The sequence below is a fragment of the Lutra lutra genome, chromosome X (genome assembly GCF_902655055.1).
Source record: "Lutra lutra chromosome X, mLutLut1.2, whole genome shotgun sequence".
NCBI lineage: Eukaryota > Metazoa > Chordata > Mammalia > Carnivora > Mustelidae > Lutra > Lutra lutra.
This window is the reverse complement of record NC_062296.1, coordinates 57,155,309-57,170,250: the sequence shown is the minus strand read 5'-3', so window position 1 is coordinate 57,170,250 and position 14,942 is coordinate 57,155,309. Positions and strand designations below refer to the sequence as shown.

The following is a 14,942-nucleotide window of genomic DNA, read 5'->3' as shown; positions in this document are numbered from 1 at the left end:
CCTGCAAGTTATGCTAACACTATGCATATGTGCATATTTATCACCCAATTTCCTGAAAGCTCCATCATTCATAAGATTTTAAACACACACTCATTGTTTTCCCACAGTTGCCAAACCTAGTAAACACACACAAAACAACTTTTTTTCTCAAGTTGCTTATGTTCAAGATCTAAACTGTGGTTGCTGGTGAAGAGATCTCTGTAATTGGAAGGGCTACGGACATACAATGCAAACTACATTAACTGGAGATTTTCTTTCAGCATTTTATTTTTTTTTCAAATGGGCTCATTCCTTTATTCATAAGCTGAAGATTTTCTTTTGTTTCCCTCCGACTTCTTCCATTGTATCACTTTGGGGTGTATTTCTAGAAAGAGACCATAGAGCTATTGCATGTTGGGCTATGGTACTATAACCATTAGGGCCAGGTCCCAAACAAATACAATAGGCCTCCTACCAGCAATGGCCTTTGGGTGAGGATACTAAACAGAAGGACGTGTGTTACAAACCCAGCCACCATCAGAAACATTCAGTGATGACAAAGTGCCCGCATTTTAACCGAACCTTTGATTTGCTCTACCTAGCACCCCAAGCTCCCACACACACACTTAAAATAATGATCAGGACTGATGCAAAAGCCAGGTTGTTTTCAACAGTGGAAGGAGTGCTGGGCATAGATTTGGAATTTCCAAGCAATCTAAGGGAAATTCCCCCCGACCTGGTAAAGGCAGGGGACTCAGGGCTCAGGTTTCCTACAATTGAGGGCATCACGTGAAATTACCAAGTTACTTGCCTTCAGCACGTGACTGACCCAGCACAGTAAACTGAGGCCCCACTCCTCCGTCTATATCATCTATATCCCTATGAATCATATATTTATAGTCATTTTATATAGTTATTATATATACTATTTATATAGTTATATATACTATTTATATAGTTATATAGTTATTTTATAATGTACGTAATATATACTTATATTTAAATTTATATACGAACATATAATGTCAAAATCGCCAACTTTAATGCAGGTCACTGGTTATATCACCTACGATGTATATTAAACAATACGTATCAATCCCAACAGTCCTGTCTCCTCTGGCCAGGCCTAATGCTCTAAAACCATCGCTTTGTGTATCGAAAACTGGGGAAAGTATTTATTTTCTCTTTTTTTTAAGATTTTTTTTTTTTATTTGACAGACAGAGATTACAAGTACGCAGAGAGGCAGGCAGAGGGAGAGAGAGGAGAAAGCAGGCTCCCCGCTGAGCAGAGAGCCCGATGCGGGGTTCGATCCCAGGACCCTGAGATCATGACCTGAGCCGAAGGCAGAGGCTTTAACCCACTGAGCCACCCAGGCGCCCCAGTATTTATTCTCTTAAACACACTTTGTCAAATCCCTCGCCAGGAGGGACCTTAAATGCTGTAAACTTTGTACCCATTTGTCAGAGGAGTACAATCAGTAACTTTGGCACATTGAATACAAAGACCATGGTATTTAGGGAGAGCCAGAGAGCCCGCACTGCGTCTCAATTTTATTAAACCAACTTCTGAGAGTATTTCCTACAACCCAAACTCAAAAGACCGCCTTTTATTTTGTGTTAACTAGAGAATAAAGGAACGCACGAAAACCCTATTGGGTTTGTTAGAGTTTACAATTTCGAGTTTCCACTGGACGCCACGCCCAGGTGGGTCATCTCATTAACCCCCAAGGGGAAGCACCACCTTCTGCCCCTTCTGACCCATCTGACCCACGCCCCTAAATCTCCACAGCCTCGCTTCAGCGGCCGGGCACCGCGGTCTGGCATCCACTGCGCATGCCCCGAGCGCGTGACCAATGGGAGCCCGGCGCGCGAGAGGGGAGGCAGGCTATGTTCGTCTCCAAGGCCCAAGGAGAATTCGGTTATCGGCCAATCAGAGCCCACGGCGGTCTCCGGAGCCCGCACCCGTCAGCCAATTGGGGGCTCGGGTACACTGACCGCGGCTTCTAAGGAATCGAGGTGGGGGCGGTGACAGTGGTTAAGATGGCGGACGTGAGGGAGTCGGGGGGCGCTACCAGAGCGTGAGGCACCCCTGAGGCCGGTGGGAGTCAGGAGGATGGGACGGGAATCTTGGGACAAGCAAGATTCCCTCTCTGTTAGGGATTGAGGCACCTGTCTTAGTCCTCTCCCCCAAACAAATGTTATGTTGCCAGGTGGCCGTCCCCTTCCTAGTGGTACGATCTTGGGCGGACTGTTCCATTTCGCATTCCTCCCCAGGCCCGCTGTGGTCCGTTCCAGGCTGCGGCGTTAACCTTCGTGGGGGTTCACAGGGTCAAGGGTGTGGCGTGCCCTTGGGACGCGCTGAGCGGAAAGCGGATACTCCTGGAGTCACACACGTGGAGATTTGGACCCTCGAGGGGTCACACACACTCGGGGGTGCACAGTTCTGGTGTCACGGACTAGGGAAGGGACACTTGGGGTCACAAACATTGCGGTCCAGGGAGGTAGCGAGCACCTGTCTAGGGATAGTTGGTGACTTTGAGAGGGTTGGGCAATGTAGGGACTAGAAGGGGAACTTTGGCTACCTGGCTGGCCCAAGGTTAGCAGCCACAAACCTAGAAGGGAAGGGGAGGGCTGGCTGGCAGAGTTTTCCTACATAGGTTGAGGGAGTAGGGCAGGAAACAAATGGTGAGTGGGACTTCCAAAGTTGCCAGGGAGGGCTCCAGGAACATGTCCACAGCCCTGGAGGAATCCCGCTGGGGCACGGGATGCATCTCTGAGATGGTCTTTGCAGCAAGGAAAAGTATAGAGAAAGGGTCGTGGGTAGGTTGTCAGGTGTTCTGGGTCTCTGACCATCCACCAGGGGCGGTGGGACTTGAAAGTGCTACGGAGGAGGGTGAGGAGAGGATTGGGGCGAGGGTGGGAGAAAGCTGGGCTTGAGGAATGATAGTTCATCCATCCAAGTTACTCAGCTATTTCAGAAAAACAACAATAATGCATAATTATAACATGAACTAATCACTTTGCATGAATTACCTCATTTAGCCTTCCCAACAACCTTAACTGCTATTATCTTCACTTTATGGATGAGAGAAGGGAAGCGCTGAGAGGTTCCCAGACTTTAAAGAGCTCTTTAGTGGGGACACCTGCGTGGCTCAGTCGTTTAAGTGTCTGCCTTTGGCTCAGGTCATGATCCCAGGGTCCTAGGATGGAGCCCCTGGGAATGAGAATGCTCCCCACGTCCCGCTCCTTCCGTAGTGGAGAGTCTCCTTCTCCCTCTTCCTCTGGTGCCCGCTCCCCTCACCTGGTTGTATATACATACACTCTCTCTCCCTAAAATAAATAAATAAAGTATTTAAAGAGGAAAAAAAAAAAAAAAAGCTCATAAGCGGCACAGCCAGAGCTAGGCTGTAGGGCTCCAGAATCTGTGGTTCGAACCACTGCGCCATTTTTTTTTCTTTTTTGTTAAAGTAAGCTCTGCGCCCAAGGTGGGGCTTTAACTCCTGGCTCTAAGATCAAGTCACTGCTCTACCAACTGAGCCAGCCGGGTGCCCCGCCAATGACCCATCCTTATCTTTCCAGGTGTCTCGCTTTTCTGTGTGCCCCCATCCCAGAACTAGAAGTCAGCCCCTCTCCTGAGCACCCCTAAAAAGGCACCCACTTGCCCATAGCAACCATGAACGTTTTAGACATCTCCATGTGAGAGGCTGGCCTCTTCAGTGTCCGAGTTCTTCTCTTCCCCCTTCCTGCAGGCAGGAGGGGGGATGAAGAGAGGACAGTAAATTGCAGCACAGATAGCTGGGCTATAGGATGATTATCCCACAAATACTGATTGATCTGCGTGTAGGTCTTGTGCCGGGGTGGTTGGCATATGGCAATGAGCGAGACAGACAAGGGTCACGTTCCTTCCTGGTCTGGAGTGTGTTTGGGGAATTCCTGGCTGGCAGATTTGGGTTGTCATGGTGATGGGGGTGCTCTGCCTTTGAATGGGCAAGGGCCTAGGATGCTGGGGGACAGCCCCACATCATCAATACTTGTAATGTACCTGAATGTCATTCCAGGATGGTCAAAGGGTTGGGTCAGGGGGTTGGGCACTGCTGGTTCCTTCAGCCTGTCCTTAGGGAGCACCCCTCAGTCAGGGGTCCACGGGAGGTGGGGGAGTGTGGTAAGGGGAGGGGAAGGATGGTGTGGCAAAGGAAATGTAGCCATCTCGTCCTCAGCTTGGTCCTAGAGGACAGCAGGAGGAGCCTAGGTGTGCCCACATCTCCGTGGCCTCAGTCGTGTGCTAGGACCAAAGTGTGGAAGACAGCCCCGTGTCTTAGTAGTGACTGTGTCTTATTTCCTACTCAGGGCTTGAGATGTGTCAGGCAGGATCTTGTAGGCAATATCCTCTTGGAATAAAGCAAAAATAAGCACAGGATATAAACAGGAAATGGCTCTCCATCTGGTGAACCTAGGGCAGGGGGGTGCGGGGGGTAGGGAGGAGGAGGTGATGGAGGCACATCAGGATGGTCTGAGTTACAGAGTAGATCCTGGTTCTTGGGGCTGGGCTTTCTGGGTATTCACTGGCTTACTAAGAAGTGAGCTCGAACTGCTGCTCCCTGCTGTGGCAGACTGACTCATATTCAACCTAATCTCCTGCTGAGAACCATAAAAGCTAAATTAAGGTTCTTGTTCTTGTTTTTAAATCTCTTTGAAGGCCCTGGAGAGCAAATTACCTTTGAGGTCCTCACGTCACCAAAGGCTGTCATGCAGTGCAGAAAAGCAAGAATCGATGGGGATACGTAAAAGTGACATAAGCCAGCTCCTGATTCTTGATACAGGTCTGCAAAGTAATTCAATAATCTGGGTAATATGAAAAAGGATTACTAAAGCACTATATTCCAGGGTGGGGCGACTCATTCCTGTTAGGGACCAAAATAACAAAACTCTAGTTTTTTTACTTAGAGAAAAGTATACATTTTAAACTGTCTGCTACTTAGAAGAACAGGAAATATATAACTTAAAAAAAAAAAGATTTATTGATGGGCATCTGGGTGGCTTAGTCCATTAAGCGTCTGTCTTTGGCTCAGGTCGGGACCCAGCTGTCCTGGGATTGAGGCCCACATTGGGTTTCGGGAGTCTGCTTCTTTTTTTTTTTTTTTTAAGATTTTTATTTTATTTATTTGACAGAGATCTGTAGGCAGAGGTAGGCAGAGAGGCAGGCAGAGAGAGGAAGGGAAGGAGGCTCTCTGCTGAGCAGAGAGCTCGATCCCAGGACCCTGGGATCATGACCTGAGCCAAAGGCAGAGGCTTTAACCCACTGAGCCACCCAGGCGCCCCATGGGAGCCTGCTTCTCCCTCTGCCTGTTTCTCCCGCTGCTTGTGCTCTCTCGCTGTTAAATAAATAAATAAATATCTTTAAAAGTTTTTTTAAAAAGATTTATTATTTATTTATTCATTCATTTGAGAGAGAAAGAGAGGCAGAGAGAGAGAGAAACTTAAGTAAACCTCGAGCTGAGCATGGAGCCCCATAGGGAGCTTGATCCCACGACCCCGAGATCATGACCTGAGTTGAAACCAAGAGTCGGACACTCAACGGAATGTGCCAAAATATATAACTTTGAAATGTTAACTTAAAAAACAACCAGCAGGGGCGCCTGGGTGGCTCAGTGGGTTAAGCTGCTGCCTTCGGCTCAGGTCATGATCTCAGGGTCCTGGGATCGAGCCCCACATCGGGCTCTCTGCTCAGCGGGGAGCCTGCTTCCCTCTCTCTCTCTCTCTGACTGCCTCTCTGTCTACTTGTGATCTCTCTGTCAAATAAATAAATAATCTAAAAAAAACAAAACAAAAAAAACAACCAGCAAAATGTAGCAGAGGCTTAAGCCCCTCCCACCGCTATAAACTTAAGGGAGACAGATCTAGGGGCAGAGAAAGAAAAAGGAGGAAGAGGGATAAGGAAAGACAGAGAAGGAGCAGAAGAATTTTCTGTCTGCCCCGATGTGGCCCTTGACAGATTAGGAATCATTTTTCATGTATTTGGCCTCTACTCCACCATTCACAAGCTTGGTGATCTTGGGCAAGTTAGCTAACTTCCCTGGAGGCCCAGCTTCCCTATTAGTAAAATGGGGATAAGAGTAGCGTTTACCTCATGCGGTCATCTGTGAGGGTGAAACGAGTTAATAAATGTAAGGTACTTAGAAAAAGCTCAGAAAACACCAAATCACTAATCCCTCATTGATTCCTTCAGTAAACGTTTATTGAATGTCTAGTTTGTGCCAGATATCGGAGATAGGCTTGGCACCTGGCAGGAGAACAACAAACAGTATGAAAATGAATGAATGTGATGGCTTTTTAAGGAAGAAAGCAGGGCCTTGCCCCACGAACAGGCTGGAAGGTGCCCCAGGCCCAGAGGTACGAAATTGCCTGGTGAGTTGTGGGTACTGGAAGGTGAGTTGTGAGGAGGGGAGGGGGGGAAGTTGGAATTGCCACTCTGGAAGGAGCTTTGAGCCAGGCTTCTGGGCAGAACCGTGGGTCCCATCTTGAGAAGTGCCATTTGCCTTCAGGTACCTGGGGATGGCAGTCGCACCCCAGACTTGCTCAGCTCCCTCAGACTGCTGTATGTGGCTGGGAGCTTCTTGTCCGCAAACGGTAAACGGAGGCACAGGGAGGCGTGAGTACTGAGGGAACAGTTGGGGGAACAGTCTGGCATCATCTGGTCAAGTTGGAGATAGGCAAACCCTACAAACCTACCCCTACCCACCAATTCCCCTCTCGAGTGTATGCCTGCCCGTGCAGACCAGGAGATGTGTAAGGGAGCAAAAGCCAGGAATAGCCCAAACATTTGTTATCAGGACAATACAAATAAACAAATTGTACAAACAATGGAATACTGTGTAGCAGTGAAAAGGAACGGTCATTGTTACAGGCAGATACAGATCAGAGAGAAGGCATGGAGCACAGTGATGGAAAGTGTGCACTCTGGACCCAGCCGGCCTGGCTTGGGATCCAGACTCTGCCACTTGCTAGCTGGGAGCTACTGGGAAAATCAGCGTGCCTCAGTTCTCTCACTTCCCACTAGCAAATGGACCCAGGAAGAGTGTATGTCCCGTAGGCTGTTAGGAGGATTTAAGGGGGTCAGTATTTACAGAGGTCAGAACACTGTCTGGGACATATGTTCAGTGGCTTCCATCAGTGTTGGATAAACGTAGGATGTTGTGTGGGGGGGGGAAAGCAAGACTCTGAATATTCCAGACTTTTATTTTATTTTTTAAGAATTTATTTATTTACGGGCGCCTGGGGGGCTCAGTGGGTTAAAGCCTCTGCCTTCGGCTCAGGTCATGATCCCCGGGTCCTGGGATTGAGCCCCGCATCGGGCTCTCTGCTCCATGGGGAGCCTGCTTCCCTTCCTCTCTCTCTGCCTGCCTCTCTGCCTACTTGTGATCTCTGTCTGTCAAATAAATAAGTAAAATATTTAAGAAAAAATCTATTTATTTGTCACACAGAGAGAGAGCACAATCAGGGCGAGGGGAAGAAGCAGGCTCCCTGGATATGGGGCTCGATCCCAGGACCCTGGGATCCTGACCTGAGCTGAAGGCCACTGCTTAACCAACTGAGCCACCCAGGTACCCCAAGAATCCAGACTTTTTTTTTTAATTTATTTATTTGACAGACAGAGATCACAAGCAGGCAGAGAGACAGGCAGAGAAAGAGGAGGATGCAGGCTCCCCGCTGAGCAGAGAGCCCGATGCGGGGCTCGATCCCAGGACCCCGAGATCATGACCTGAGCCGAAGGCAGAGGCTCTAACCCACTGAGCCACCCAGTTGCCCCAAGAATCCAGACTTTAAAAGGTTCAAAATCAATTAGGATTAAATAAGACGTTGCCTGAAGGGATGAGAAGTAGAAAGTGATTTGGGAACTGCGGGGAGGCAGGGGTAAAGGATGGGGAAGTGAGCTGGGTGCCCAAGCATTGCTGGGGGTCTCAGGAGAGGGGTGGGATCCCAGCCCCTCACAATGTCATTAGAGGAAAAGTTTTAACCCAGTAACCCTTCCGCATGAGGGGCCGTGGGCCTCAGGCCCAGACCAGGGGGATGCTTTGGGGAGGAAGGAGGCTGCCCAGCCCCCCAACTGCTCCCCACCATAGTGTCCTCCAGCAGAAGTGCAGCCGTGGCCTGGCCTTTGTTCCCAGCCAATCAGAGGAAGGAGGACATGAGCCAGTCAGAGGGAAATGGGCCTCAGGGAGTAAGAAAGAAGGAGGAGGACATGAGCTGGCCCAAAAGATGGGTCTTAACCAGCCAAATGGAGGAGGGCCCCTTTCTAAGGGAGGAGGGTCCGAGCCTGTCCTAGGAAGGGAGGAGGAGGCCGGGCCCACCCAGAGGCCCCTGGAGGACTTGTTTCCCTTGTGGTTTTTTGTACTTCCTGTTCCCCTGCGCACTGCGGAAGTTCCTCTTCTTACTCTGCACCCAGAGCCTGGCTGAAGAGGACAAGGGCAGGAGGCACCATGAGTGGGGGGCCTGTGGGAGGCAGGTCTGGGGGTCGCGGAGGACCAGGGGTTCAGCAGAACATACCCTCCACACTGCTCCAGGACCACGAGAACCAGCGACTCTTCGAGATGCTGGGTCGGAAATGCTGGGTGAGCTGGGGATCTCCTGGCCCTCCCTGTCTCCCTCCCTTTCCTCCTCTTCCTCTCCTCCTCTTCTGCCTCCTCATCTTCCCCATCCTTCTCCTTTCCTCCACTTTCTTTCCCTCTTCCAGTCTTCTTCCCTTCTCCATCATCTCCTCTCCTAAAACCCACTTACCCCCATTCACCAATCCCAGGAAGATCTCGGTTGCGATGCCTATCTACTTTCCCTCCGGCTGCGGCTCTTCCCTGAGAGCCAGGACAGCCATGGACAAGGAAGAACTAGACCTTCTGGCTAACCAGATTCCCCTGGGCCCTGCTCTTCCCTCCCAGACACTGGCCACTGCCGTTGTTCAACTGTACCTGGCATTGCCTCCTGGAGCTGAACACTGGACCAAGGAGCATTGTGGGGCTGTGTGCTTCGTGAAGGATAACCCCCAGAAGTCCTACTTCATCCGTCTTTATGGCCTTCAGGTGACCCCTATCCCCCCTGCTGGATGTGCAAACCAGTTTCCAACTCGCAAATTCAGATCGGTGTCCAAAGCCCCAAGGCCTTGGACAGATCAGTGAACCCCTGAGCCCCAGAACCAAAGACTTCATCCAGATGTCAAACTCTGCTTTGGCTTTCTTTGTCTTTGATGATTGACCCCCCAGAATCCCCAGGTCAAGACCTATAACCCCCAACTATTAATATAGCTCCCAAATCTAATCTGTTTTATGAATTTAAAAAAATGAGCACTATACTTTTACCTGAACCTCAAATCTGTTCTAAACTCAAGCTTTTGGGTCCCAGAAATCCCCCATCAAAATTTCTGGACCCTAAATGTTTGCCTAGCTACTAAGCCATAGCTCTGCTTCTTAAATGTCAGATTGCATGTACCTTGACTAAATCCCCCACCCCCAGAACTTTCAGGTCTGTGTGTCTGAACCTCAAATCTGAACACCAGCTCCTAGTACTGGAGCCCTACTTGCCCAAATGAAGGCCCCTGCCTAAAGGAAGGGTGTAAGATGAAGTCTGTGAATGGGCTCAGTTTCCTAGGACTGGAGCCCTAAATCCTCCTATTCAAGCCCCCAAGTCCCACCTCTAGGGCCTTGAACCCCAACTCCCCATCCCTGACTGCATGTCTAACTCCCATACTGTACCCCAACCCTCCACACCTGACATCTAGACCCCCCAACTCTCTGACAATAAGCTGGAAGTCTCTGATCTGATCCTGGGGCACCAAATTAGGACACCGTTCTCCTTGCCCAGATAACAGAGGCCTGCCACTCAGGGCAAGTCTTTGTGCTAATGCGCTCCCCCCCCCTCACCCCGGACCTCTCCAGACTGGCCGGCTGCTCTGGGAACAAGAGCTGTACTCACAGCTGGTCTACTCCACTCCTACCCCCTTCTTCCACACCTTTGCTGGAGATGTGAGTGACCCCTCAACCCCTGGACCCCAGGTGGAATGTGGGGAGGAGATGGGAAAGGTGCCGGGCGGTGGGGGGGCCTCTGGGCAGTTGGGGGGGCCTGGAAGGCTATTGAGCCCAAGATGTGTGCAGGCCTGCCAGGCAGGGCTGAACTTTGCAGACGAGGGCGAGGCCCAGGTCTTCCAGGCCCTGGTGCAGGAGAAGATCCAAAAAAGGAATCAGAGGCAAAGTGGAGGTGAGGAGGCTTTCGGGGTGGAAAGGAGGTTGGGCGGAAGTGTGTGCAAGAGTAGGGAGCTAGAAAAGCCCCTCTTATGGTTCCGGTTCCCAGTCCACCTGTCTCTCCACAGACAGACGCCAGCTACCCCCACCACCGGCACCAGCCAATGAAGGTGAGTCCTCAAGTTCAAGGAGGGCACTAAGGTAGCCCAGGAAACTGTAGCAGAGTTGTAATAGCTCTCTACCCATTCCATCTTTCCAGAGAGAAGAGGAGGGCTCCCACCCCTGCCCCCACACCCAGGTGGAGACCAAGGGGGTGAGTGCTGATTCTTCCCTGTGTCTCTGGGTGGACAGGTGGGTGGGTGAGTAGATGGACAGATGGGTGTGTAGTGGGTGGATGGATGAGTAGTTGGGAGAGTGCAGAGATAACTGGGCAAAAGGGTGGGTGGACAGATGGTTGAGTGGAGGATGAATTGATGGGAAGATGAAAACATAGATGTACAGATGTGTAGGTGAATGAGTATGTGGATATATGGATGAATGGATGGATGGATGTTAGTTAACGAATAAGTGAATGAATTGAACAGTGAATAAATGAATAACTGACACAACATTTCAGTCGGTGAAGAAAGCAATGACTGACTGACTGAATGAATAATTTAATTAATTGGTCAATGAGCCATGAACGAATGAATCAATACTTAAGTGATCAGATGAGTGAATGAATAAAGAAATGAATTGGTGAAGGTAAGAATGGTTTGTGGAACCCCCCCCATCCACTTCTCCATAAGCCCTAATTGGACCCCTCACCCACTCCCTCTATGACCATCAGACACACACAGATTCCCCCAACACTTGTCCTATCTTTTGCCCCTATGCTTTGGTTGGTAGGTGAGTAGGTCAATGGCTCAATCACCCTATTTTCCCCACAGGCCCAGCATCTGGCCAACTGTCCCTGGGACTAGTAACAGTGGACATCCAGAACCCCGACATCACGAGTTCACGATACCGTGGGCTCCCAGTGCCTGGGCCTGGCCCAGCTGATAAGAAACGCTCAGGGAAGAAGAAAATCAGCAAGGCTGATATTGGTGCACCGAGTGGATTCAAGTGAGAACCTCTCCCCACTAGTCCTACCAATCCCTGTTGGTGGGGGGCCGATGAAAAGATGGACAGGAAGAGAGCTGGGTGTTTGGAAGGATGGCAGATGGTTGGGTGCGTGGGTAGATAGATGAGTGGATAGGTGGGTGGGTGCGAGGCCAGGTCTAGGGAGAAGCAAACAAGGCACCAAGGTTGCAAAATATATAGGGGCAGTTACTCTAAGGGTCATGCAACTGCAATTCATGACTCTGAGAGTGAGGGGGTCCTTAAATTTTGCATCCTAGACACCTCACTTGCTTCACCTTAGTTGCACCCTGGGTGGGCTGATAGGTGAGTGGATGGGTGTGTGGGTAGATGAATGGTTGGATGAATGTTGAATGAATGAATGCATGCATGAATTGGTTGGTTGGGGAATAAATGGGTAAGTGGTTGGATGGATGGGTGGATGGGTAAATGGGAGGTGGGAGGGTGAGTGGATGAGTGTGTGGACAGATGGATGGATATCTGGTTGGTTCACAGAGAAGGTGGATGGGGATGGATAGGTGGCCAGATGCATGGATGAATGGACAGTTCAGTGGATCAGTAGAAGTGTATGGATGAACAGGCAGACAAAAGAGTGGATGAATGGACAGGTGGGCACATGGGTAGATGGATGAGTAGATGGACAAGTGTGTGTGAAGACAGGTGGGCAGATAAATGAGTAAACAGATGTATGTGGGCAGATGAGTAGGAAGACAAATATACGAGAGATCGGTGTTCTGACAGGTGAATGCAAATGGCTAGGTGGAAAAATGGATGTGTGAATGGATGGTAGAAAAAGGGGTGGATGGACAGTTGGGCACTACAACCCATGGACCCCTTCTAATTCCATCACTACTATTCTCATTCAGTCACTCATTCATTCACTTAGGACTCATCTATTCATTCTGGCCTCTCAGAGGGGGGAGGGAGGGCAAGAGGGCTTCACTAGGAAGGAAGGGAAGGAAGGGGAATGGGGCTTCACTGGGATCTCCTCACCTCCCCAGACACGTCAGCCACGTGGGGTGGGACCCCCAGAATGGATTTGACGTGAGTAATTCCAAAGACCCCTTGACCCATTTGACTACCCACCTACCCTTACATAGTCCACTGGCTCAGACCTAACCCCAGACACCGACCCCTTTTACATTCCTCTCAGATACCCCGGTGGGGTAGACGGACCCAGTGATAATCGGTGCCCCTCCCCTCCCTGCCTTATTCCCCCACCCCTGCCCTGGCCTTCTTCCTCCTGGGCAGATAAACAACCTGGACCCAGACCTGCGGAGTCTGTTCTCCAGGGCAGGCATCAGTGAGGCCCAGCTCACGGATGCTGAAACCTCCAAACTCATCTACGATTTCATTGAGGACCAGGGTGGCCTGGAGGCTGTGCGGCAGGAAATGAGGCGTCAGGGTGAGCACCTCCCTTCTTCTCCGTCCCCAGTAGCTTATTCCTAAGAAATACACAGCAGTCGCTCAGTCCTCATGAAAACCCTTACACTGCTTGAATCAGGAGTTGGTGACTTGGGGTTCCTGTGTTGCAAATGAGCAAAATTGAGGCTCTGAAGATGACTAACAGTACCTCTGTGTTATTTCCCCCCTTCAGAGCCTCTTCCACCTCCCCCACCGCCGTCCAGAGGAGGAAACCAGGCTCCCCGGCCCCCCACTATGGGGAGCAACAGGGGTCGCTCTGGTCCACTGCCTCCTGTACCTTTGGGAGGTGCTCCGCCCCCACCAACTCCCCGGGCACCCCCACCCCCAGGCCGAGGGGGCCCTCCACCACCACCCCCTCCAGCCACTGGACGTTCTGGACCACCACCCCCTCCGCCCCCTGGAGCTGGAGGGCCCCCTGTGCCTCCACCTCCACCCCCACCGCCCCCACCCCCCAGCTCTGGGGATGGGCCAGTCCCTCCCCCACCTCCTGCTCTGGGGCCTGTGGGGAACCTGGCCCCTGGTGGAGGCCGGGGGGCGCTTTTGGATCAAATCCGCCAGGGAATTCAGCTGAACAAGGTGAAGACGGGTAAAAGGGAGGATTGGGAGGTTTTGGGACTTGGGTGTCAGTCAAGTCAGGATATCTGGGGCAAGGCTGAAACTGACAGAGGTCCCAGGCTTTTGGGGTTTCAGTGACAGGGTGGGGAAGGCAGTGGGGAGAGGCCGGCTGGGAACCCTGAAAGTGACTGGAGTGTATGAGAGTGGGAATAACGTGGGAGGAGCAGGGAGGAGTGCTCCCATCATGGGCCTTGAACCCTCTGTGCTGGACCTTCCTTGCTGCAGACGCCTGGGGCCCCCGAGAACTCAGCACTGCAGCCCGCGCCTCAGAGCTCAGAGGGGCTGGTGGGAGCCCTGATGCACGTGATGCAGAAGAGAAGCCGAGCCATCCACTCATCAGGTGACAGCCCGCCCCCTGCCAGGATGGCACGCCTGCTCCCTGGGGCCAGTGTGGGCTGAAAAACAACCCCACCGGTTACCAACTGTGGTGACCGCCACCCCATTGTGACTCTGTTATCAATCTCCTTTTTTGACAGTGTTAACACTGTCATCATGGAACAATCCTATGATTCACTCTTTTTTTGATGACATTAACATAAAGGCCAGAGCATGTCTGCAATATTAATAGGAATACCGGATGCACAGAAGCGTTACAGTTAGCCCATACGTGATGCTGTTCTAAGGAACCCCACCGTGGACAATAATATTAACTCGAACTCCAGGTGTCAGTAGAGGGACCCGAGCTGATAATGTGATTATAATACCATAACCAACCCAACGTTTCTATAATAACGTTGACATTTGTCCCCTGATGTGGCAACACTATTGCTATTATGGGACAATTAGAGGAGGGGAATGTGAACCTCAACCTAATTACTGGCGATAGTAATTCACGTTAATCCCAGGATACGTCTGCAAGATTAGTATGAATCTGCTCCATGACGATTATTTTCACAAACCTCATCTTTTTACAGTGAGATCATCGGTAACCTGTGATGGGTCAGTAACATTAACATTAGCCTGCTATGAAACAGTAATATTGTAAAGTACTCTGCCTCTGCTAATAATACTTGAATCCACCCCATTAAGTGACAATCTGAACATTAACCCCTGCGTGACAGTGATATCCCAAGTAACCACGTTTTTGACAATGAGATTAATTTCCATGCCAACTCCAGCCCACACCCTAACTCTCCCGCCTCTGAGGGGCCCCTCCCTCATTCAGCTGCATGGGCCCCCAGGAGACCTCAGCCCCCCAGAACCCTGAGTCTTGACCTCTCAGATCCCAGGAACTTCACCCCACCCTGGGCCTTTGAACCCTTCTGCCCATCCTGAGTCCTACTTTCTCTCTCCCTCCAGACGAAGGGGAGGACCAGGCCGGCGACGAGGATGAGGACGATGAGTGGGACGACTGAGTCAACCACCCCACCTGTTCTGAGCCTTCTCTTCTGGCAGCTGCTGCTTGGTTCCCCCACTCCTGGCCTCCAGGCCTCTCAGGCCCTGTTTATATCCCACCAACCCTTCCAATGCAGTTAATTCTGACTAGCAGTAGCTAGGGCCCCTTTATATACAGACTATCTCGGCTCTCCTCACATTAAGGATTTTGAAACCAAAATAAAATAACTGTCTTTCTGTTTC

General features: G+C 50.8%; 1 protein-coding gene and 1 long non-coding RNA gene across 3 annotated transcripts; both read left to right on the top strand.

Moving 5' to 3' along the window:
* The first annotated feature begins 1,857 nt into the window (after positions 1-1,857).
* On the top strand, positions 1,858-6,371 carry LOC125092195 (uncharacterized). Its single transcript, XR_007124840.1, has 3 exons — positions 1,858-1,995; positions 4,676-4,799; positions 6,228-6,371. It is a non-coding gene; the product is annotated as an uncharacterized LOC125092195 (long non-coding RNA).
* Positions 6,372-8,382: 2,011 nt separating this feature from the next.
* Positions 8,383-14,942, top strand: WAS (WASP actin nucleation promoting factor). Of its 2 annotated transcripts, XM_047716558.1 has the most exons (12): positions 8,383-8,588; positions 8,910-9,050; positions 9,903-9,989; positions 10,119-10,221; positions 10,334-10,375; positions 10,465-10,518; positions 11,135-11,309; positions 12,326-12,368; positions 12,576-12,729; positions 12,922-13,325; positions 13,590-13,704; positions 14,664-14,942. In XM_047716558.1, the coding sequence occupies exons 1-12, from the start codon at positions 8,457-8,459 to the stop codon at positions 14,717-14,719; spliced, it is 1,506 nt and encodes a 501-aa protein (XP_047572514.1). In that variant the 5' UTR covers positions 8,383-8,456; the 3' UTR covers positions 14,720-14,942. The 2 variants fall into 2 exon arrangements, with proteins under 2 accessions (XP_047572514.1, XP_047572513.1); XM_047716557.1 differs by having other exon boundaries at positions 9,903-10,221.